Source organism: Nycticebus coucang, chromosome 13, assembly GCF_027406575.1.
Source record: "Nycticebus coucang isolate mNycCou1 chromosome 13, mNycCou1.pri, whole genome shotgun sequence".
NCBI lineage: Eukaryota > Metazoa > Chordata > Mammalia > Primates > Lorisidae > Nycticebus > Nycticebus coucang.
In genome coordinates this window covers 84,646,681-84,671,777 of record NC_069792.1, presented here as the reverse complement: position 1 = coordinate 84,671,777, position 25,097 = coordinate 84,646,681, and the positions used below count along the sequence as shown (strand labels likewise).

The 25,097-nt window shown below is 42.2% G+C and overlaps 2 protein-coding genes across 7 annotated transcripts in view; one reads left to right on the top strand and one right to left on the bottom strand.

Moving 5' to 3' along the window:
• The window catches only part of NTAQ1 (N-terminal glutamine amidase 1), a 53,573-nt gene that overhangs the window by 26,390 nt on the left and 2,086 nt on the right, over window positions 1–25,097 (bottom strand). For 5 of the 6 annotated variants that reach the window (XR_008373912.1, XR_008373914.1, XR_008373913.1 and 2 more), the window contains exons 1-5: window positions 21,081–21,212; window positions 15,124–15,223; window positions 14,182–14,232; window positions 9,497–9,645; window positions 8,261–8,385 (exon numbers count right to left, since the gene is read on the bottom strand). Coding sequence is in view for 2 of the 6 variants with exons in the window: in XM_053559381.1 (XP_053415356.1) it covers window positions 8,261–8,385; window positions 9,497–9,645; window positions 14,182–14,232; window positions 15,124–15,223; window positions 21,081–21,166 (511 nt within the window). In the remaining 4 variants the exon portion in view is untranslated. Of the gene's footprint in view, window positions 1–8,260; window positions 8,386–9,496; window positions 9,646–14,181; window positions 14,233–15,123; window positions 15,224–21,080; window positions 21,213–25,097 lie in introns of those variants that run through there. The other variant, XM_053559382.1, reaches the window with a different exon arrangement.
• Window positions 21,575–25,097, top strand: part of ATAD2 (ATPase family AAA domain containing 2) — an 81,932-nt gene continuing 78,409 nt past the window's right edge. The window contains exon 1 of the mRNA XM_053559373.1: window positions 21,575–21,699. The gene's annotated coding sequence lies outside the window, so the exon portion shown is untranslated. The remainder of the gene's footprint in view (window positions 21,700–25,097) is intronic.

Sequence of the window (25,097 nt, the reverse complement as noted above, 5' to 3'; positions counted from 1 at the left end):
CAGAAGAGCATGGTCATCCACCTTCAACATTTTTAAACAAAACAATTTTCAGCCCAGAATTCTGTATCCTGCTAAACTAAACTTCAAAATTGATGGAGAAATTAAATCTTTTGCAGATATACAGGCACTGAGGAAATTTGCCACAACAAGACTAGCTCTATGGGAAATACTTAGACCTATTTTCAACACTGACCCTCAAAATGGACCACCAGCAAAGTAAACACCCAGAAGCCAAAGGTCAAAACTTAGCTTCCACAATGGCACAAAGTTTAAAACTACATAATGGACTCTCACAAAATATTGTAACCTAATAGAACTCTACCACACTTACCAATTCTGTCAATAAATGTCAATGGACTGAATTCACCACTACCCAGCACAGGCTGGCTGACTACATAAAAAAGCACAAGCCATCCATATGCTGTTCCCAGGAGACACACCTAGCCTTGAAGGAAAAATCAAGACTCAGAGTTAAGGGATGGAAAACAGTATTTCAAGCAAATGGAAGTCAGAAGAAAGGAGGGGTTGCAATCTTATTTTCAAATACAAGCAGATTTAAACAACTAAAGTTAAAAAAGACAAAGAGGGAGGATTAAAGATGCCCAGCTTCCCTGCAACTGGGCACGGTGAGTCTGGGGAGATAAGACTCCAGACATCTCCAGCTGGTGATATCTGCCTATAATCATCCCTTTGAGGATACAACAAGTCAGCAAGGGACTTCTGGACCTGAGGAGGACAACAGAAGCAGTGGGAAACTGGCAAGTGGTTGCGTGTGTTTGATCAACCTAATCACGCCGGCAACTGTGAGTACAAGCAGCAGTGAGACTGCAAACCAGAAAAGCCTTACCTGTGAACTGTTTCAGTGTCTTTGGACTTGGCACTCAGTTGAACTGCCTTGGGGAGAGCTTAGGCAGGAGTGCGGAGAACTTTGGGCATTGTCTGGGGCCCCAGACAGAGCCACTGAGCTGGGCTGCAGGGAGCCATTGTCTGAGAGAACTGCCCTAGCAAGCTCTGCCCTCCGGGTCCCAGAGCAAGGAGCGGGCAGGACCTAGTAGCCTAGCAACTGAGCAGCCTAAAGGCAGAGACTGAGCTGCCTTACAGCCTTAACCCTTAGGGGCAGAATGAGACGGTTTTGGCACACTGGAGGCTCGGGCTATTGCCCTGGGTAGAGTGCCGTGGTGTCACAGCCCATAGCAACCTCAAATTCCTGGGCTTGGTGCTGCCTGGACCTCCATAAGATCTGTGCCACGACCATGCACCAACCGGGCCTCCGCATGCCCTGACCAGGAACTGCGGAAGCCATGCAACCCTGCGTCCTCCCTCCTGTGTCCTCCCAGCCTCTACACTGGCCCGCTCGTCTGGCCAGGGATACTGGTAGCTGTGTGCCCTCTGGAGCCCTCCCTGCCTCTACGCAGAGCCCTTCTCCTGGCCAGAGACTGCTGGAGCCTTGGGCTCTCTGTGCCAAAGTCACTGGGGTCCAGGCACTCTCAGAACCGTGCATGCCACCTCCCGCCCTGTTGCTGGATCCGGGTGTGTCACATGCTGCAGCTGCTTGCACAACCAGAACTCCCTAGCTGGAGCAGACCCAGAGGAACTACACAGGGTCACTCCATACAAAGATCAAGCAACAATAGAGTGATCCTGCTGGGATCTAATCTTGGAGATACACCTCCCCAACTCTGAGGACAGCCAGAGGCAATGGTGAAAAACAATCATGAGGTGAAATCAACAGAAAAACTCTGGCAATACGAATAATCAGAGTAGATCAACTCCCCCAAGGATCAATGGGGCAGACAAAGCACAAGATCCCATGCACAAACAAATAGCTGAGATGTCAGAAATCAAATTCAGAATCTGGATAGTAAATAAGATTGAATTAGAACTCCAAGCAGGTAACCCAAAAGATATCTCAAGAATTCAACAAATTCAAAGACCAAATGACCAAAGATTTTGACACATAGGGACAAGAAGTTGCATCCCTCAAAGATCTGAGAAACACAGTAGAATCCCTCAGTAACAGAATGGAGAAAGCAGAAGAAAGGATTTCTGACATTGAAGACAAAGCTTTCAAAGCTCCCAAACTCTCAAAGTGGATGAGAAATGGAGGGCAAAAACAGATCACTCTCTCAGAGAGCTCTGGGATAATTCGAAGAAAACCAATATTCATCTTATAGGGATCCCTGAAAGCGATGAAGTGGCTTCACAAGGCACAGAGTCTCTTCTCCATGAGATTATGAAGGAGAACTTTCCAGACATGCCAAGAGATTCTGAAATTCAGATAGCAGACAGTTTCAGAACTCCAGCACAACTCAACCCGAATAAGACATCCCCCAGACACATCATAATCAATTTCACTAAAGTTAATATGAAGGAGAAAATTATGAAAGCTGTAAGACGAAAGAAAACCATTATCTACAAGGGGAAGAATATTAGAATAACTGCAGATCTTTCTGCTGAAACCTTTCAAGCTAGAAGAGGATGGTCATCGACTTTTAATCTCCTAAAACAAAATAACTTTCAACCCAGGATCCTATACCAAGCTAAACTGAGTTTCATTTATGATGGGGAAATTAAATACTTCAATGACATTCACATGTTGAAGAAATTTGCCATAAATAAACCAACTCTCCAGGATATTCTCAGACCCATCCTCCATAAAGACCAGCGTAATCCTCCACCACAAAAGTAAACTCACCCAGAAAATTTTGATCAAATTCCAACTTCCACAGTCGCAAAAGGATTAAAAATGTCCACTGGACTCTCGAAAGGCTTATCAATATTCTCAATTAATGTGAATGGTTTAAACTGTCCTCTAAAGAGGCACAGGTTGGCTGACTGGATACAAAAACTCAAGCCAGATATCTGCTGCATCCGAGAATCTCATCTTACATTAAAAGACAAATATAGACTCAAGGTGAAGGGATGGTCATCTATATTCCAGACAAATGGAAAGCAGAAAAAAGCAGGCGTTGCAATCCTGTTCACAGACGCAATAGGCTTTAAACCAACCAAAATAATTAAGGATAAGGATGAACACTTCATATTTGTTAAAGGTAATACTCAATATAATGAGATCTCTATTATTAATATTTATGCACCCAACCACAACACACCTCAATTTGTAACAGAAACTCTAACAGACATGAGAAGTCAATTTCGTCCACTTCCATAGTAGTTGGAGATTTTAACACCCCTTTAGCAGTCCTGGATAGATCCTCCAAAAAGAAGCTAAGCAAAGAAATTTTAGATTTAAACTCAACCATTCAACATCTGGACTTAACGGACATCTACAGAACATTTCATCCCAACAAAACTGAATACACATTTTTCTCATCAGCCCATGGAACACACTCCAAAACTGACCACATCCTAGGCCACAAATCTAACCTCAGCAAATTTAAAAAAATAGAAATTATTCCTTGCATCTTCTCAGACCATCATGGAATAAAAGTTGCACTCAATAACAACAGGAACCTGCATACCCATACAAGAACATGGAAGCTAAACAACCTTATACTGAAGGATAGATGGGTTATAGACGAGATTAAGAAGGAAATCACCAAATTTTTGGAACTAAACAACAATCAAGACACGAATTACTAGAACCTCTGGGATACTGCAAATGCAGTCCTAAGAGGGAAATTTATAGCACTGCAAGCCTTCCTCAAGAAAACGGAAAGAGAGGAAGTTAATAACTTAATGGGACATCTCAAGCAACTGGAGAAGGAAGAACATTCCAACCCCAAACCCAGCAGAAGAAAAGAAATAACCAAAATCAAAGCAGAGCTAAATGAAATTGAAAACAAAAGAATTATACAACAGATCAATAAATCCAAAAGTTGGTTTTTTGAAAAGATCAATAAAATAGATAAACCTTTGGTCAACCTAACCAGGAAAAAAAGAGTAAAATCTCTAATTTCATCAATCAGAAATGGTAATGATGAAATAACAGACCCCTCAGAAATTCAAAAAATCCTTAACGAATACTACAGGAAACTCTACTTTCAGAAATAGGAAAATCTAAAAGAAATAGACCAATACCTGGAAGTACGCCACCTACCAAGACTTAGCCAGAACAAAGTGGAAATGTTGAACAGGCCTATATCAAGTTCTGAAATGGCAACAACTATACAAAATCTCCCTAAAAGGAAAATCCCAGAACCAGATGGCTTTATGTCAGAATTCTACCAAACCTTTAAAGAAAGCTAGTACCTATATTACTAAACCTCTTCCAAAACATAGAAAAAGAATGAATATTACCCAACACATTCTATGAAGCAAACATCACCTTGATCCCCAAACCAGGGAAAGACCCAACAAGAAAAGAAAATTATAACCAATATCCCTAATGAATATTGAGGCAAAAATACACAATAAGATCCTAACAAACAGAATCCAACAACACATCAAAAAAATTATACACCACGACCAAGTGGGATTTATCCCAGGGTCTCAATGCTGGTTCAATATACGTAAATCTATAAATGTAATTCTGCACATAAACAAACTAAAAAATAAGGACTATATGATTCTTTCAATTGATGCAGAAAAAGCTTTTGATAATATTCAGCATTCCCTTCATGATCAGAACACTTAAGAAAATTGTATAGAAGGGACATTTCTTAAACAGATAGAGGCCATCTACAGCAAACCCATCACCAATATCATATTGAATGGAGTTAAATTGAAAACATTTCCACTTAGATCAGGAACCAGGCAAGGTTGCCCATTGTCTCCACTGCTCTTTAACATTGTAATGGAGGTTTTAGCCATTGCAATTAGGGAAGAAAAGGCGAACAAAGGTATCCACATAGGGTCAGAAGAGATCAAACTTTCACTCTTCACAGACGATATGATCGTATATCTGGAAAACACCAGGGATTCTACTACAAAACTTTTAGAAGTGATCAAGGAATACAGCAGCATCTCAGGCTACAAAATCAACACCCATAAATCTGTAGACTTTGTATATACCAACAATAACTAAGCCGAAAAAACAGTCAAGGACTCTATTCCTTTCACAGTAGTGCCAAAGAAGATAAAATATTTGGGAGTATACCTAACAAAGGACGTGAAAGATCTCTACAAAGAGAACTATGAAACTTTAAGAAAAGAAATAGCTGAAGATGTTAACAAATGGAAAAACATACCATGCTCATGGCTGGGAAGAATCAACATTGTTAAAATTTCCATACTACCCAAAGCAATATACAATTTTAATGCAATTCCTATTAAAGCTCCATTGTCATACTTTAAAGATCTTGAAAAAATAATACTTAGTTTTATATGGAATCAGAAAAAACCTCGAATAGCCAAAATATTAGTCAGCAATAAAAACACAGCAGGAGGAATCACACTACCAGACCTGAGACTACTATAAATCAATAGTGATCAAAACAGCATGGTATTGGCACAAAAACAGAGAAGTAGATGTCTGGAACAGAATAGAGAACCAAGAGATGAATCCAGCTACTTACCATTATTTGATGTTTGACAAGCCAATTAAAAACATCCAGTGGGGAAAAGATTCCTTATTTAACAAATGGTGCTGGGTGAACTGCCTGGCAACCTGTAGAAGATTGAAACTGGACTCACACCTTTCACCATTAACTAAGATAGACTCTCACTGGATAAAAGATTTAAACTTAAGACATGAAACTATAAAAATACTTGAAGAAAGTACAGGGAAAACTCTTGAAGGAACTGGCCTGGGTGAATATTTTATGAGGACTCCCCAGGCAAATGAAGCAGTATCAAAAATATACTACTGGGACCTGATCAAACGAAAAAGCTTCTGCACAGCCAAGAACATAGTAAGTAAAGCAAGCAGACAGCCCTCAGAATGGAAGAAAATATTTGCAGGTTATACCTCCAATAAAGGTCTAATAACCAGAATCCACAGAGAACTCAAAAGTATTAGCAAGAAAAGAACACATGACCCCACCGCAGGGTGGGCAAGGGACTTGAAGAGAAACTTCTCTAAAGCAGACAGACGCATGATCTACAAACACATGAAAAAAAGCCCATTATCCTTAATGATCAGAGAAATGCAAATCAAAACTACTCTGAGATATCACCTAACCCCAGTAAGAGTAGCCCACATAACAAAATCCCAAAAACAGAGATGTTGGTGTGGATGTGGAGAAAAGGGCACACTTCTACACTGCTGGTGGGAATGCACACGAATATGTTCCTTCTAGAAGGATGTTTGGAGAATACTTAGAGACCTAAAAATAGACCTGCCATTCGATCCTATAATTGCTTTACTAGGTTTACACCCAGAAGACCAAAAATCACAATATAACAAAGACATATGTACCAGAATGTTTATTGCAGCTCAATTCATAATTGCTAAGTCATAGAAGAAGCCCAAGTGCCCAGTGACCCACAAATGGACTAGCAAATTGTGGTACATGTATACCATGGAATATTATGCAGCCTTAAAGAAACATGGAGACTTTACCTCTTTCATGTTTACATGGATGGAGCTGGAACATATTCTTCTTAGCAAAGTATCTCAGGAATGGAAGAAAAAGTATCCAATGTACTCAGCTCTACTATGAAGCTAAATTATAGCTTTCACATGAAGGCTATAACCCAACTATAGCCCAAGACTATAAGGAAAGGGACAAGGAAGGGGACGGGAGGGGGGAGGTTAGGGTGGAGGGAGGGTAATGGGTGGGGCCACACCTACGGTGCATCTTAGAATGGGTACAGGCAAAACTTACTAAAGGCAGAATACAAATGTCTACATACAGTAACTTAAGAAAATGCCATGAAGGCTACGTTGAACAGTTTGATGAGAATATTTCAGATTGTATATGAAACCAGCACATTGTACCCCTTGATTGCACTAATGTACACAGCTATGATTTAACAATAAAAAAAAAAAAATCCAAAGGAATGGTCCAAATAGGCCTACTGTCTTCTAAATGCCTATTATAACTCTAGGCTCTGTCTTAAGTGCTCACATCTAAAAGAGAAACAAGTAGCTGGTGAAGGCACACTGTGCCCAGATCAGGCCTATATAGCAAGTTGGTGAAGACTGTAAGTTAGACCCCTGGAGCCCTCCCCTAGAACTAGGAGCTTTCTCAGCTCTAGCACTGGGGCTGGGAAGCAGGATGATGTACTGATAAGCAATTCCAATATAAATTTTAAAAATCATGACAGTTTTCACAGAGAGCCTTGGAAATCAGCATTTGACCCTTCTTTTAATGTTCACACCATTCAAATATGCCAAATATACTTCTTACTTTCTTCTGGGAACTACTAATAATACTGCCCTATTTTTCTGGCATGCTGTGTAACTTATAGAGCACTTTCACATAAACTGGATTATCTATGTGTTGGGATGATTTCACCAATAAGTGGGAATGTTGTGAATTACTTACAATCACATATAATGTTTCAAATTCATATAAATGCCAAACAATAGTAATAAAGAAACCTTTATTTTCCTTAAATCTCAAGAAACTGTCAATTGGACCAATGCCTAAAAGCACATAAATAAATGAGACAAGTGGTACAATAAAACCTGCCAGTGTTCACCTCCCTCTAATGCAGACTATTACAGAGTCAGAGAAATGACCTTTCATACTTCATAAGCATGCAACAGGGATTTTTCTTTTTCTTTTCTTTGTTGTTGTTTTTTTGAGACAGAGTCTCACTTTGTTGCCCTGTGTAGAATGCCATGGTATCACAGGTCACAGCAACCAGCAATCTCAACTCTTGGGTTCAAGGGATCCTCTTGCCTCAGCCTCCTAGTAGCTGGGACTACAAGCACCCACCACAATGCCCTGCTAGTTTTTTTATTTTTATAGTAGAGACAGGGTCTCACTCTTGCTCAGGCGATCCACCCACCTCAGCCTCCCAAAGTGCTGGGATTACAGGCACCTGGCTGGAATTTCTTACACCATACCATGGCAAGGTGTTATTAGTCCCACTGTTAACTGACACAAGCATGGAGCTCTGATGTCCAGTGTCCTAGTAGGACCACGTCAAATAACTCAACAGTCTGCAAGTATCATGGTTCTGCTCCTTAATACCCTTCCTCTCCCAAGCCTTCTCATGTCTTCCAGTCCTATTCTCTGTGCCTCAACTTCTCAATCTAATGAACAAACAGAACTAGTATTCCCTTTACCTCCTTACCACTCAGGCCATTTTATCCAACGAAGACCTATTTTTGTCCTTGAATGAGAGAAAATGTTGACCTTTACCATGATGGATGAGAAACCCCTGTGAGAAGGCATCCTGGGCTCACCTCCAGTTTCAATACAGGGATATGGTGGGGGAGGCTCTCTCCAGTTCCCACTGGAGTCTTTCATGTGAGATCGGTCAGAAGCGAAATTCTTCAAATATAAATCTGCACGGATAACTCTAAATTTCCTGAAGATAGATCAACATGCACCTAAATTAGGGAAATGTCACATTTGAAATTCCAAGTCAATGTTTACATGAACTCATTTTATATGTTGGCAGCCCCTGCAAGCAAGCACTTTTTTTTTTTTTCAAAACAGAGTCTCACTCTGTTGTCTTCAGTAGGGTGCTGTGGCATCATAGCTCACAGCAACCTCAAACTGTTAGGCTCAAGTGATCCTCTTGCCTCAGCCTCCCGAGTATTTGGGACTACAGGTACAATACCTGGCTATTCTTTTTCATAGACAGGGTCTTGCTCTTGCTCAGGCTGGTCTCAAACTCCTGAGCTCAAGCAATCCACCTGCCTGGGCCTTCCAGAATGCTAGGATTACAGGCGTGAGCCACTGCACCTGACCTAGAACTCATTTTCTATGACATGGGCAAAACTACTCAGGCATTTCTTTACTGCTAATAACACACAAATAAATATGCAGCTTTTTTACCTATTAAAGAAGTTATAGGAAAGGATCAACTGAAATTCAAAACAGAAAGGCAAAGCCACAGAAATATATCAGGTTGCCTTTATTTACACAACTGTGTCTCAAGGGCATCGGGCATGATTTACTGGTACTGCCATCACAGCCCTTTCAATTTGGGTGGCATGAGGCGTCTTCCCAAACAAAAGAGAATGAAAGCAATCCTCAACATGCTTCAAATAAAATGTCTAAAATCTCATCACCCCCCAATTTCTTTTTTTTTTTTTTTTTGAGACAATGTCTTGCTCTGTTACCCAGAATAGAGTGCAGTGGCATCATCATAGTTCACTGCAGCCTTAAACTCCTAGGCTCAAGTGATCCTCCTACTTTGGCTTCTCAAAATGCCAGGATCATAGGTGTGATGTACCTTATCACACAAATTTTTAAAATAGCTAACCTTTTATATGATGGAAAACACGTAAAGCTTTAAAACACTTTGAATCTCCTGTGTAGCAAGCACATCATTCTCAAATATTAACTCAGTGGTGATGCCAAACAAGTGATCTTTACAAAACAAAAGCAAAAGAAAAAAAAAAAAAGAACCTCTGCAGAATTGTCAAGGTCTTAGTTCAGAAAATAAGCAAATCCATCCTGAATTTCCTTACCTCCTAAACTGTGGATGAATATCATCCTCAGACTTAAAGGCATCTTCTACGTAAGTATCAAATGGGCAGGGAAATGGCAAAACGGTATCCAGATCATAAATGAAGCTCTGTCCTCCACTTGAAACATGAAGCAAAACAACATGGTAATCCTAGAAGTAAAAGTTACTTTATGATAGTGAAATGAAGATTCCAGTATTGATGCACACATATCATCACAGAAGCTGAAAACTCATACAACCTTTCTTACAATAGCAAAATCAAATAAATCAAACACAAAACCCTGAAAACAGACTAAATGCCCACTGACGGGAAATGGTTAAGTAAATAACGAAAATGTTCATATAACTAAATAAATATATACCCTTTGATCTGTCTATTTTACCTCTAGGAAACCATCTTACAGAAAAATGGCCAAAAACATATAAAGATATATATGCAGGATCGGTGCCTGTAGCTCAAGTGGCTAAGGCACCAGCCACATACACCTGAGCTGGCGGGTTCAAATCCAGCCTGGGCCCACCAAACAACAATGACGGCTGCAACCAAAAAATAGCCAGGTGTTGTGGTGGGTGCCTATAATCCCAGCTACTTGTGAGGCAGAGGCAAGAGAATCGCTTGAGCCCAGGAGTTGGAGGTTGCTGTGAGCTGTGATGCCACGGAACTCTACCCAGGGCAACAGCTTGAGGCTCTGTCTCAACAACAACAACAACAACAAAATTATATATATATATTACATTATCATATATATATATATATGTGCAAAGAAAATCTCTGCAGCACTGTTTATAATAGTGAAAATTCAGAAACAACTAGAAGTCCATAAAGGGGTGGATGCTTAATATGCTAAACCAGCCTGGGCAACACAGCAAGACCAAGTCTCTACAAAAAAATTTTTGAATTAGCTGGGGATAGATGCATGCATACAGACCCAGCTACTTGAGAGGTTGAGCCGGGAGCATCATTCAAGCCCAGAAATGCAAGACTGCATGTAATAAGCCATGATCCAGAGAGCAAGACCCTGTCTCTAGCAAAATAAAATAATATAAACTATGATACAGCCATTAATGGAATACTATGCAGTTGCTAAAAAGAAATGTTTATATGGAAAGTGGAAAAATGTCCATGCTATAAAGTTAGACAGAAAGAGCAAACTACAGAAAATAGATGACGTATTATTTTGTAAAAGCTGAGTGTATATAAGAACACACATGGGCATTCAGAAACACATTCACACATATGAACCTGAATGAAGGGGAAAAAAATCTACAAGAATATCCTCTGATCTACTAACAAAGGGGACTTCTGGAGGTCAGCCTGGAAAGGGGAAAGACTTTTAATCTCTGGTTTTATACTACTTTTGTAATTAAAAGAAAAATATATATATATTTTAAAAAACAAGTCAGCCAAGCACTACTCTACAGCCACCAAGGGAGAAAGAAAAAGATGGCTTCTCCCAGTTACAGCGCGGATGTCAATTTTCACTCTCACTCCCAAACACAAGGCACTGCCCAACATCAGTGAAGGGTTGAAAGGGACGTCAGGAAGGTTATTCAGGGACATGAGCACAGCTCTCAGTTCCTCAGGAAAAAAATGCTCTTAGAGAAAATAGCACTGTGAAATTAAAAACAATCTAACAACATTAGTAATGCCATCTCAGATTGCTACAGTACTTCTTGGAGTTTACAAGGGGCTTTCTCAAACATTATTTCATTTGGGCCCTGCAAAAACCCTGTGAGGCCAGAAAGACAGTTCAGACTAGAGATTTGTGCCTTAGAGCGTGATGGCTGCCTTTGGCTCCAACTCTATCTTGGAGAAACAGTGTCAAAAACAAACACTTCTTCCCTGTATTCCTCTAAGCAGGTTCTATCCTCCATCCCCCCAGACAGGCTGCCATTCCTTCCTCTGGGGTTACTCATGTCATTCCCTTCCTTCCATCTGTAGTAGTAATCTTATCTCCACCACACCAGCTCCGCCTAATAAATCCATTTCTTTTCTTTTTCTTTTTCTTTTTGAGACAGAGCCTCAAGCTGTCGCCTGGGTAGCATGCCGTGGCATCGCAGCTCACAGAAACCTCCAACTCCTGGGCTTAAGCGATTCTCTTGCCACAGCCTCCCAAGTAGCTGGGACTACAGGTGCCTACCATAATACCCAGCTATTTTTTACTTGTAGTTGTCATTGTTGTTTGGCAGGCCCAGGTTGGATTCGAACCCGCCAGCTCTGATTTATGTGGCTAGCTCCTTAGCCACTTGAGCAACAGGCGCCAAGCCATACATCCATTTCTCATCTACTCCCACCCACTCCCAGAAGTAACCTCTGCCATATCCACAATCCGTTCCTCTCTTAACACTTCCTAACTCATATTACAATTTTCTGAAGTACACACCTCCTGTTATTTACAGGAGACCGAGCTGCTGGACTGTAGATACTAAGATGAGAAACAGAAGTTCTTACCCTCAAGGAATTCTCAGATAATTGAGCAGGAGTCACGAGTAAACTGTTGCAGTACAGTGTGGTAAAGAGAGAGAGCAGCAGAGGCAGAACACACGGGCAAGAGTAGTTAAGCCGCTCGTCCAACCTCAAGCCCTTTCCTTATCAGCCTCAGTTTTCTCTTTCATGAAATGGAAATAACTGCAGTGTCTATATTTTTAGTGGGAGCATTGTTATGTACATGGCTGACTTTTTTTTTTGAGACAGAGTCTCACTCTGTCACCCCAGGTAGAGTGCCCTGGTGTCATAGCTCACAGCAACCTCAGTCTCTTGGGCTCAAGCCATCCTCTTGCCTCATCCTCTCAGGTAACTGTGACTATTGTCACCTGCCATAACGCCCAGCTGGTTTTTCTATTTTTAGTAGAGACAGGGTCTTACTCTTGCTCATGCTGGTCATGAACTCCTGAGCTCAAGCAATCCACCTGCCTCAGCCTCCCAGAGTGCTAGGATTACAGGTGGGAGCCACCAAACCTGGCCTAATGGTTCACCTTTTTAAAAGCCAGCCAAGAAATGAAGTGCATGGGGATCCAACTGTCCCTTTGTTTAACTCCCTGTAGCTTTAAGAGTTTTTTCACAGCACTTCAAAAGACCATATTGCAAGGACTGTGATAAGCCAGCCTCACAGAGAAGAGGAAAAAAAAAAAAAAAAGGAAAAGCAGACACAGCCACTCCATGCTTCTGTTATCAGCTGGTAGCAATCACTTTTCTCTTTCTCTTTATCACCATAAAACCCATAACCCCTTACCCACTCTGTCTCATGGGCCACACCCTTTCCCACCTTGGGAATTAAAATAAACTTTTTACTTCCTTCTATCCTAACTTTTGTGCTGAGAATTCTTTCTCATCCAGTGCTAACATTAAATAAATGAGTGAAACCAATTCAAATGATATGGTAATTTTAAATAAGTATCCAACAACTAAAAGTTTGTTACATTATCATTCCATTCTTAAAGGGGACACAACAGATTGTACTGGAAAGCACCCAAGTCTAAGAACCAGTTCTGCCTGTGACCAGATACATAATTGCAAGCTACTCCTCTTGCCTTTCTGGGTTTGTTCCTTCACCTAAAAAATGAACCAGCCCAGGCCAAAAACTGAAAAAAAAAAAAAAAAAAAAAAAAAAATGAAGAGGCAGGGTAGATCCGAGTTCTTCATTTTTTTTTTTTTTTTTGAGATAAGAATCTCATTCTGTCACCCTAGATAGAGTGCCCTGGCATCATCAAAGCTCACAGCAACCTCAAACTCTTGGGCTTACACAACCTCTTGCCTCAGCCTCCCATGTAGCTAGGCCCACACAGCATGGGCCATTACACTTGGCTAGTTTTCTAATTTTAGTTCAGATGGTGTCTTGCTCTTGCTCAAGCTGGTCTTGAACTCCGCTCAATCAGTCTACCCACCTTGTCCTCCCAGAGCACTAAAGTTATAGGCATGAGCCACTGCACCCAGTGGATCCATGCTCTTTGAATGCCAGTTATGTTCATCTGGGAGTTTGGTAACAACACTAAATCATGAGGAACCCTTCTCTAAATCTTCTATATCAGAAAACTGAGTTTTTAACAGTCTCCAAATAATTCTAAGTGCAGCCAGACAATGTATTACTGAAGTTTCTTCCAGTTCTAAATAGATAACAGTCTAGGAGTCATAAATATATCTACCACGTTAGCCATTTAAAATCATTCCTATAGGCCAGACATGGTGGGTCATCCCGTAATCCTAGCACTGTGGAAGGCCGAGGTGGGTAGATCGCTTGAGCTCAGGAGTTTAAGACTAGCCTGAGCAAAAGCAACACCCTGTCTCTACTAAAAATAGAAAAAAACTAGCCAGGTGTGGTGACATGAGCCTGTAGTCTCAGCTACTCAAGAGGGTGAGGCAAGAGGATCACTAGAGCCCAGGAATTTGAGATTGCAGTGAGCTATGTTGATGCCATGGCATTCTACCCATGGTGATAGAGTGAGACTCTGTCTCAAAAACGAAAAAGATCATTCCTATAATAATTTTGAAATGAAAAGTTAAAAGAAAATATGCCCGTAGATTTCTACCCTAGACTAAATAACATCTATTCTCAAAAGATCAATTTATTAGTAATTATCATAGCCTTTCACTCCTGCCCCAGCCATTTCTTGTGTTACTAAACATAAAGAACACTCAGGGGTTACAAGTAATCATGCACCAAAGGCTCTCTGTATTGACCATCTTACCCAGATCACAGGTCCATTTCCAGGTCTTGCCTGTTGTTTCCAGATAGGTATCTAAAAAAAAAAAAAATACAAAGCCGCACTTTCAGTTAAGCCACTACCAAATTTTTTTTTTTAATTTTTTAGACACAGGTCTTGCTATATTGCCCAGGCTGAAGTGCAGTGGCTATTCACAGGTACAATCAGAGTGCATTACAGCCTTGAACCCCTAGCCTGGAGCAAGCAGCCTCTCAAGTAGCTGGATCACTGGTGCACACCCACTGTTCCCAGCCATTAAAGAATGAATAAGTAAGAAGAAATCTAAACCCTTCTAAGTGTAAGTGTCTTCAATAAGGAAAGCTCACAAAACCACAATTTATTGCAGAACGTTCTTTGGAGAGTGAAAAGAGACTTGTAGTAGGAATCAGAAGTCTTGGCAGGTTCAAGTCTTGCTTTCCCACTTAATCACTCATGGGTCTTCTCTGAGAATTTCCTCACCTATAAAACAAGGAAGTAGCCCAAATCTTGCCTACTTCACAGGGTTTCCATTAGGATCAAATGAGATCATGCTTACAGAAGTGTTACACAAAATATGGAAGGCTTACCTTTTCTAACAATTTTTATAGGTTTACTGTAGTTCTATTTAAACTCCAGAGACAAATCTTTACTTCAAACCTGAAAGTATGGCTCTAATCTAACCAATTTAAAAGGCTCTAAATTAATACCTAAAGGGTCTTAATCTATATAAACATACCATCACATATTTCCTTACCTACGAGTAAGGGACTAAACTCTTCTAACTCAACCGTGCCCTGCAAGGAAAAAAATTTCATTCAAAACCACACTTTAAAATGTTGCTGTATTTTATAAGGCACACTTCAGAAAAGTACTAAACCCATGCTGTATTTAGCATCTAATGTCATCCTAAATCTCTTATTTTCTTTCTGCAATCATTCACCAACTTACCATTTTCCTCTCGTTAGATATAAAGACAGCATAACACTCCTCTAAAGGATACTGGTCATGGTTTTTGATGTATTCACAGAGCTTCCAAATATTTTCTTCACTGAAATAAAATAATTGTTCAATCAATATGGGGAAAACAATGTATGTGTCTTTCAAATTCCAATAAAAGACTGATGATGATATTAAAAAGCTATGCAGTTCAATAAAAAGAGTGAGTCCTAGGGTTCTGTGTCTCTGTAGGAAGACTAGAGTTAACAATAACATATTACACAGTTTCAAGAGCTAGAAGGATATTGAATAATGCCAACACAAAGAAATAATAAATGTTCAAGATGATCAATATACTAATTACCCTGGTCTGATCACCATACATGATATGTATCTAAACATCACTATGTGCCTCACGAATATGAACAATTATTATTTGTAAATTTTAAATAAGTTGGAAGAGACCTTTAATACCATCTCATCCAACAATGCCTAATATTTGAATCTCTTCTAAAACATCCCAACTAGCTGTTATCCATAATGTGTGTGAACAACTCTCAGACACAGAGCTCATTACCTCCCATAGCAGTGCCTGGGTATGGAGGTATTTTATAACTGATAAATAAAACATTGCATCAATATTCTAGAAGCTTTCAGTCCAGGGACTTGCAATCCAGCTGTAATTCCAACTCAGGTGCCTACAAGGTAAGAGGCTCTGAACATCTTAATTTCTCTGATAATCTGCTTTTCTCATCTGCTCATCTGTAAAATGAGCATAATCACATTATATTGTAAGTGTGCAATAAATTTTACTTAACACCGGTTCCCTGCTCCCCCTGGAAATGGGGCAGGATGGGTGTTTTGTGTAGTAGGACTCCTAACTGGAAAGGATCATGTGCAATTATGTGACATATCCAGGAACTCTTTCAGAGTGCCCCTGTGAGTGGGACTGCCCAATCCTTTCAATAAGGAGACCTGACTTTTAGAAAGATCTGCCTCATACTGAATTGAAATCAATTACTCTACACTTCTGTCCCAGATGAATCTCCCTTCCACATGATAGGCCTTTGACTTTTTGAAGCAGCAGTCACAACCCACCTAAGTAAAGTGACATCGAACATAATCAGTAAGTGAGCCACACTCTCCTGCACAAACCACAGTCTCCGAGCAGTAAGTGAGCCACACTGCCATGCACAAACAACCACAGCTGGTGAGCAGTAACGGAGCTGTACTCCCTGTGCACAAGCAACCACAGTCACTGCTAGCTCAGTCTCTGGGTTCCCGTCTTTTTCTAATGGCTCACCTTTCCTCAAAATGAGCTCCATCGACACTCTGCTCACAGCATGTGAGTCAGTCTGTCAAAGTCTAATTCCCAGTCATCTACACAACACTACTAAAAATGAAGCAAGGCACAAAGAGCACTGAGGACTGCCACCATTTTATGGGAATATACACTCTTCACATTCATTAAGTCTTGTCTTCATCTGCTTATCTCAATACTGCATACAACGAGACTTAAAATACTGAAGTTGGACATATTTTTTTCCTATGGTTTTGTTTTTCCTTAAAATACCCATGAGCCAGGCATAGTGGATCACACCTAAAATCCCAGCACTTTCGGGAGGCCAAGGCAAGAGGATCTCTTAAGACCAGGAGATTGAGACTAGCCTAAGCAACATGGTGAGAATATCCCCTCCCTAGCTCAGCTCTACAAAAAATTAAGAATTAGACAGGCTTGATGGCACATACCTGTAGTCCTAGTTAGACACTGCACCCAGCCTGAGTAATAGTGTGAGACTTTATCTCAAAAAAATAATAATAGGCTGGGCGTTGTGGCTCATGCCTGTAATCCCAACACTCCAGGAAGCCAAGGTGGGTAGATTGCTTGAGCTCTGGAGTTTGAGACCACCTCAACCATGAGCATGACCTCATCTCTACAAAAATAGAAAAACCAGCCAGGCATCATGGCAGGTGCCTATAGTCCCAGCTACTCAGGAGGCTGAGGCAGGAGGATAGCTTGAGCCCAAGAGTTTGAGGTCCCTGTGAGCTATGATGCCATGGCACTCTACCCAGGGTGACGGAGTAAGACTCTATCTCAAATAATAATAACAACAACAACAAAAAAATAAAATACCTGAGAAACCACAAGGAAAAAGTGGTGATAGTGCTAACAAGAGGAGATTGTTACTGACTACTTTAATATGACCTGTAGTACACAGTAACAAAAACTTGCCATTTTACTATGACATATAGTATATTGAGTGGCTAGATTTTTTTTAAAACCAAATGTTTTCGGATTCCCTAAAAGAGAATGGCAGATAAATAATATAATTAAATAAAAAAATTAAAAGGGGGGTGACGCCTGTGGCTCAGTGAGTAGGGCGCCGGCCCCATATACCGAGGTTGGCGGGTTCAAATCCAGCCCCGGCTGAACTGCAACCAAAAAATAGCCAGGCGTTGTGACGGGCGCCTGTAGTCCCAGCTGCTCGGGAGGCTGAGGCAGGAGAATCGCGGAAGCCCAAGAGCTAGAGGTTGCTGTGAGTCCTGTGACATCATGGCACTCTACTGAAGGCAGTAAAGTGAGACTCTGTCTCTACAAAAAAAAAAAATTAAAAGGAGAAATATAAAATAATTAAATAAATAAATGTTCTAGGACCAATTCTGGAGAAGACATTTGTCTGTCTGTCCTACAGAAGTTTTGGAAAGTTTATCACGAACATCTTCAAGAGTCTAGGATATACAAAACATTAGTGGCGCCTGTGGCTCAAGGAGTCGGGCGTCGGCCCCATATACCGGAGGTGGCAGGTTCAAACCCGACCAAAACTGCAAAAAAAAAAATATTGTCCTAAGTGCTTGGAGGAATTGGCAATCAATTATCTTACAGACCATGAGTGGAGACACACAGATCCGCATATAGCAAGCATGACAGAAGGCCATAAAAGATGCATACAGAGCGCATAAAGGAGTCAGTAATTCTGAGGGAAGATGGAAGGGGAATAGGTTGGTCACTGATAGTTTCTCTTTGTGTGTTCCCTGCGTACCTTACTAAGGGTGGGCTCAGAGTTAATGTACAGTTCCTTAATTCACAGGTACCACAAGCACTACTAGTAGGCTGAATACATAATGTGGCTTGAATACACATTGCCTATTATCTTTCGAACATGAGTGACTGTTAAAAAAATTTAAGTGTTACTGAATTTGTAGTCCCCTTTTTAATCACCAGTTCAGGTTTGAGACCAGCTTGAACTAGAGACCCTGTCTCTGAAAAATAGCTGAGTGTTGTGGTGGGCACCTGTAGTCCCAGCTATCAGGGAGGCCGAGGCAAGAGAATCGCTTGGGCCCCAGAGTTTGAGGTTGCGGCAAGCTATGACACCACGGCACTCTACCGAGGGCAACAAAATAAGATTCTATCTCCAAAAAAAAAAAGAAAGGAGGGGGATGATGATAATGTCCCAAGCTGCCAAATGATCGTTTTGGTAGCAGAAAGCCAGAGATTACAGGTTATGGGCTGAGGTCAGAAGCACAGAGGGAAAAGATCTGGACACACAGCAGGGATTCCACAATTGATTGAAAAATACAAAACAATTAAAATAGAATCAGAAATGCTCTGCAAACCACACAGTCTCACACAAATACTGGCTACCACTATGATCATTAAGTGGGGTCTTGAGGGATAAGTAACATCTGACAAAAGCTAACAAGAAGTAGAGAAGAGGCATTTATTTCAACCTTAAAGAACCTGCAAGAGCACAGGTAGAAAGGTATGCCTGCCTGATGTGTTCAGATAGGGTAGAACAAGGATTCTCAGACAAAGGTGATTTTGCCCCTACTTCCTACGGGAAATCTGGCAATGCGTGGAGACATTTCTGGTTGTCAAAACTAGAGGAGGCGGCCAGGTGCAGCTGCTCATGCCTGTAATCCTAGCCCTCTGGGAGGCTAAGGTGAGTGGACTGCTTGAGCTCAGGAGTTTGAGACTAGCCTGAGCAAGAGCAAGACCCCATTTCTGCTAAAAATAGAAAAACTAGCCTGGCATTGTAGTGGGCACCTGTAGTTCCCTTTTTGCCTCGGAAGGCTAAAGCAAAAAGATCACTTGAGCCCAGAAGCTTGAGGTTGCTGCGATGTGTGGTGACTCCAAGACACTCACCCCAGGATGACAGAGTAAGACGCTGTCTCAAAATAAAAGGGGGGCAGGGGAGGATGTTAACATCATCTAGTGGGCAGAGGCCAAGGATGCTGCTATACATCCTTCAATACACAGAACAGCCCCCACAGCAAAGAATTATCATGTTGAAAATGTCCACTGAGCCAAGGCTGAGAAACCCTGCGGTAGAGCAGGTAACACGTTCATCTCTTACCACTGTTCCACAGTGCTCCACTCCAACTGTACCAACCTCCTTTCTATTCCTAGAATACTCAACTGCATGATTCCTTCTCATAGCCTTTGGATCTGCTGTTCTCCCTGCCTGAAAGAATTTTTCTCCAATAGTTGGTCACAAAGCTCCCACACTCTTCTTTCTCCAGATCTCTGTTCAAATACCATCTTACCAACATCTTCTTTAAAAATCCTAATATATGATTTTAGGATTAATAATATATGATATTATTAGGACATAAGTCACCATCCCTTACCTTATGTTTTCCCATAGCACTTGACACTACTCACATGACTTGTTTTTTCTGCTTTTCCTGCATCAAAATGTAAGAACCGTGAGATCTAAGAGCAAATTTGTTAATTATGTTCACTGCTATATCTCCAGTGGCCAGAATTGTGCACCACATACACTCCAAGTGCCTAATAAATGTTCATTGAATAAAATTACCAAAACAATGAATGGAAATTAGGAGAAGAACTAACTGGATTCAGGAGAAAGGCAGGGCAAAAATGTAGTCAGTAAGATGCATGGACTCTAGGATCACTGTGGTTCCACTTTGAGCACTACCACTCACTAGATGTGTGATCTTGGACAAACAACAGCCCCTCTGTAGCTCAGTCTTTTCATTAGTAAAATGAAGATAATGATAATAATAGAACCTCTCTTGTAGGCATGGACAGTCATGCAGCAGAGCTGAGCCAATTATTAAGATCTTGGTGGCAATGGTTTAGTGACCAGCTGATGAGGGGAGGGGTAGTTTGAGACAGCCCTGAAGTTTCTTGTGCAGAGGCTGGAAGCTGGGGAATAAGTCATTACTCAGGAAGGAAAGAGTAGGTGTGTGAGTAAAAAGGACCAAAGTAGGGGTGGAGCTTCAGCTGCAAAGGCATCTGAGGCCGGTGTTGCAGGTGTGGATTCTGGAGCCAGACTCGGCGGTAAAACCCCATTCCCTCTCTCTGAGCTTCAGTGTTCTCATCTCTTTCAAATGGGGATAACAACAGTACCTACTCTCTAGGGTTATTGTGAAGCTAAAATGAGTCTGTTTACATAAACCACCCAGAACGAAGCTTGGCATATAGTAAGTACTTTGTAAACGTAACCATTATTAAAATGACAACATAGTGGTTAAGATCACGGTTTCTAGCGCCAGAGGATCTGAGGTGGATTCCTGGCTGCCATTAGCTGGGTAACCTTGGGAAAGTTACATCAACTCTCTGTGCCTCCATTCTCCACCAAAATTAAAACGACCTTGATCTCTGTCTGAAATCACTTCAGCAGGGAAACTTCTACAGGTTTTCTGCGCTCCACCCTTCCTCACCCCAAAGCACTGAGATGTGCTGAACAAGTCCAACCGGAAAGCGTCCACCACAGGTAATGCACCAGCGACCCTACGAATCTGGACGAATTCCCAACCCCATCCAACTGCCCACGCTCACTCGAGACCAGAGCTGCCATTTTCACTCCCTCTTCCCACCAAACGGTAACACCCGGAGTGGAGGCCTGGGGCACCCCGGAGGAGGGGCGGGAAGAGGCGGAGCCCGGCTGCAACGCGCGGCCCTCAGAGCTGGGGATACCGGGGGCGGTGCCCGCGCTCCTCACCAGTAGCAGCTGCTGTAAACGCAAGCATCTCTCGGGGGGCTGGCTGGCTGGTACCGGGCGGCGGCGGAGGGGCCATCGCCCTCCATGGCGGGCTTGCTCGGCCAGGGTCGAGGCCCGAGGCGGACCGACCCGACCCGACGCACCAAGAAGCTAGCGTTCTGCAGACCTCGCGGGTTCCGGGACGCAGTGGGTGGAGCCCAGGGGGCGGGGCCAGTTTCCGGGTGGTGGAGCCAGGGGCAAGAGAGACCGGGCTCGGAGCGAGCGGGACGGAGGGCGGGGCCAGGCTGAAGTGGGCGGGTTCGGGGCGGAGTGACCAGCGCGTGATTCCCGGTGGGCGGAGACAAGGGCGGGGGCGGGGATGCGGGTTCCAAGTGGGCGGGAGGTGGGATACGGGGGAGGGGCCGCAAGAATGGGCGTGGTCAGGGCGGGGCCTGCGTTCTGCGGAGGCTGTGGCCGCGGGCCGAGGGGAGGAAAGAGGTCACCTACAGGTGGCCCAAGAGAGGAGTTAGGGGAAGCTTGGAGTTTGTAAACCGCCTGTTCTGAGTGGTGCTTCGATGTGAGTCTCCCGGAGGAGACGCCTCCAACCCGGCGTTGATGTTATCAGCTGTGGAGGAACCAGGTGAGACGCAGAAATAAGCTTCAGCATTCTCAGACTGGAGCCCGCGGGACCCCAGAGAAGAGGACAGGAGAGAAGGAGAGGTTAATTTCGAACATGACCACTTCGAGGACGATTTTAGAGAAAGATAGCACCCCAAATCTCACTATATTTTAACTTAATTTTTTTTTTCTTTTTGCGACAGAGTCACAGTTTTTCCCCCTGGGTAGAGTACGGTGGCATCACAGCTCACGGCAACCTCAAACTCTTGGGTTCTAGGGATCCTCTTCCCTCAGCCTCTCAAGTAGCTAGGACTACTGGCCGCCGCCACGGTGCCTGGCTAGTTTTAGAGACAGGGTCTCAGTCTTGCTCAGGATGGTCTCAAACTCCTGAGCTCAGACGATCCACCTGCCTCAGCCTCCTAGAGTGCTAGGATTACAGGTGTGAGCCACCGCACTGGGCCTAACTTAATTTTTTAAAATTATAATATCTGTATGTTTTGGCTCAGAAATATATGTTGGTTCCTTGATAATTTTTTTTAAAGTTTAAAGAGTCCATGTGGTATCTTTTTTGTGTTAATCATATATTTGTTCATTTGCTGGCAGTCTGTAAGGAAAAACACCAAATTGTTAAAACTGTTTATCTCTGGTGAATAAATGGTATCAGGGACTTCCACTTTCAAGGACTTTCACTTTACACTTTATAGCCTTCTGAATTGTTTATACTGCAAGGGAAATATATAGCTGATATTTACTTCCCATTATAAAAACTAAAATTTGTAGGCTGGTTTTCAGCTATCCGCCATTTGATTCTCATGAGTCCCAAAGCCCACAAATCCTAAAGACTTTTAGCAGGGTCCTTGTGTCATTTATCAATTTATGGTCTGTCAGCTCAGAATACAAACTGCAATACAATGTAGGCTCTACGTTAAATAACAGAATTCCCATAAATATTTCTCCTTTAAAGTGAGCACGATGTTAAGACTTCTCAGTAAAGAGTGCTGGAAGTGTATTTGCAGGAGCATGAGGCTTCCTGCAGTTTCTGGGACTAGTCCAGAGTTAACAGGTGTGGTCATGAGAACATCCTGTGGAGTCTGCAACAGCGACAGACCCAGAACAAGTCCCTCTGTAACCCAGCAGGGTCAGCTTTGCAGTAACCTTTCTTCAGCCTTTTGACAAAGAAGCCAGAGCCCTTCGTGGCCTGCAGCAGTCTCTTGTGGCCAACAGGATCACACACCTAACAGTGGTTCCTTCTACCAGCCCAGCCTCCCCTCTTCTCCACCTCCACCCCCATCCCCAGTACTCAGACCACCTTCTGCCGCTGCTACCTTCACCAAACTTCTCAATTATCTAGTAGCCAATGCATGGCTTCTCCAAGAGGCTCCAAACCCTTTTTAAGTTTGTTCTTCCTTAAATACCTCCCTCAGCCCTACATATTTAGAATGTTCTTATAGGCCAGGTATGGTGGCTCATGTCTGTAATCTTAGCATTGTGGAAGGCTGAGGCAGGTGGATTGCTTGAACTCAAGAGTTTGAGACTAGCCTAAGCAAGAGCGAGACCCTATCTCTACTAAAAATAGAAAAATTGAGGCAAAAGGACCTCTGGAACCCAGGAATTTGCTGTGAGCTATAATAACTCCATGACACTCAACCCAAAGCAACAAAGTGAGACTCTGTCTCAAAAAAAAAAAAAAAATGTTCTTTTATCTTATAGTTAGGACACTTGTATTAGAGTTAATAATTCTTTATACTTAAAAAAAATAATAATAATTCTTTATACTCAACTTCCCTTATTTGACCTAATGTGTGGTTTCTTCTTTCTTGATTGGATTTTGAGCCAGATTGGGTAGGATCTACCATTTGCTAGTTGTCTTACCTTCAGCAAAGTTACTTCACCACTCTGTGCCTCAATTTCCTCCTCTGTAAAATGAAGTTAATAACACTATCTACCTGATGAGGTTGTTAGAAGGATTAGGTGAGTTTCCATATAATACATAAAGGACTTAGAATAGTTGCTGGCATGCAATAATAAATGTTAACAACCATGATTTTTGGTATGACCTCACTTCATTATTTGCAGTCTACCCTACCATTCCTTAGATAGGCTAAGCCCTTACATAAGATGTGCTGGTATATACCATGTGTCTGGTGTGGTCTTTTCTTTCACCTTCTTTATTAGTAATTTTTCTCACAAAGAGTTTTGCTTTCCGTCTCTCCGCAGCCTTTTTCCTGTTTTGTCACAACTTTTTATTCATATGTCTTTTTTTTGTTTTTTTTTAAGAGATAGTGTCTGGCTCTTTTCTTCTGGGCTGGAATGCAGTGGTGTGATCTCCTGGATGCAGATGTAGCTCTCTGCAGCCTCCTGGCTCTAGCCATTGTCCCACCTCAGCCTCCCGTACAGCCTGGACTACACTCGCATACTGCTGCACACCCAGCTAATTTTTATTTTTAAGAGATAGGGTTTCACTTTATTGCTCAGGCTCATCTGGAACTCCTGGCCTCAAGCAATCCGCCTGCCTTAGACTCCAGAGTAATTGGGGTTTTACTCAGCTGTAGTTACAATAGGAAAAAGTGCTGAGGTTCACCCCATTGTACAGAAGTGAACTGGGCATTTTAAAGGAAGAATGAGGGAGGAAGGAGTGCCAAACCTCAGTAAAGGCAGAGAAGTAAACGTTGCAAAGGGTTGGTCAGTGTAAATATGATTGGGACAGCTGTGTCAGCTGGCCAGCAGTTATCTAAGTTAGGATTCTGTCCTCCCACTGAGACTGGGAGACAGAGGCCCTCTTCTTCCTGATGATTACATTTAAAAGGAATGGGCTCTCAAGTCCTGAAGAGGGACTTCAGAGTGGCAAGAGATACATATTTACAATTCTTTTTGTTTTTTTGTAGAGACAGAGTCTCACTTTATTGGTAGAGTGCCGTGGCATCACACAGCTCACAGCAACCTCCAACTCCTGGGCTTAGGCAATTCTCTTGCCCAGCCACCCGAGTAGCTGGGATTACAGGGGCCCACCACAACGCCCAGTTATTTTTTTGTTGCAGTTTGGTCAGGCTGGGATTGAACCCACCAAATGCTCAAAGAGAGATCAGGGGCCTATCATCAGATGTTGGTGGAAAACAAATAGTACATTTTCCCGGCAGCCTTGAGGTTTCTTAGGCAGGCATTTTCATACGGTCACTCTCACCCTATGGACACAGCTGTGAGAAGCCATGCTAGAGTTTGGTCATGTCTCTTAGTGCAGGGGGTTGGACAGAGTTGTTATGCTGAGAGTTCTGGAATTCTCAGTACCCTATGCAATAAACAACTACATAGTTTTGCAATTATAAATATTATCATTATATATCTCTGTGACCATATAACTGCTATAAATCCTTGTTGAAGTAATGGTATTTTTATTAGTTAGGATACAGGTCAGATTGTCGT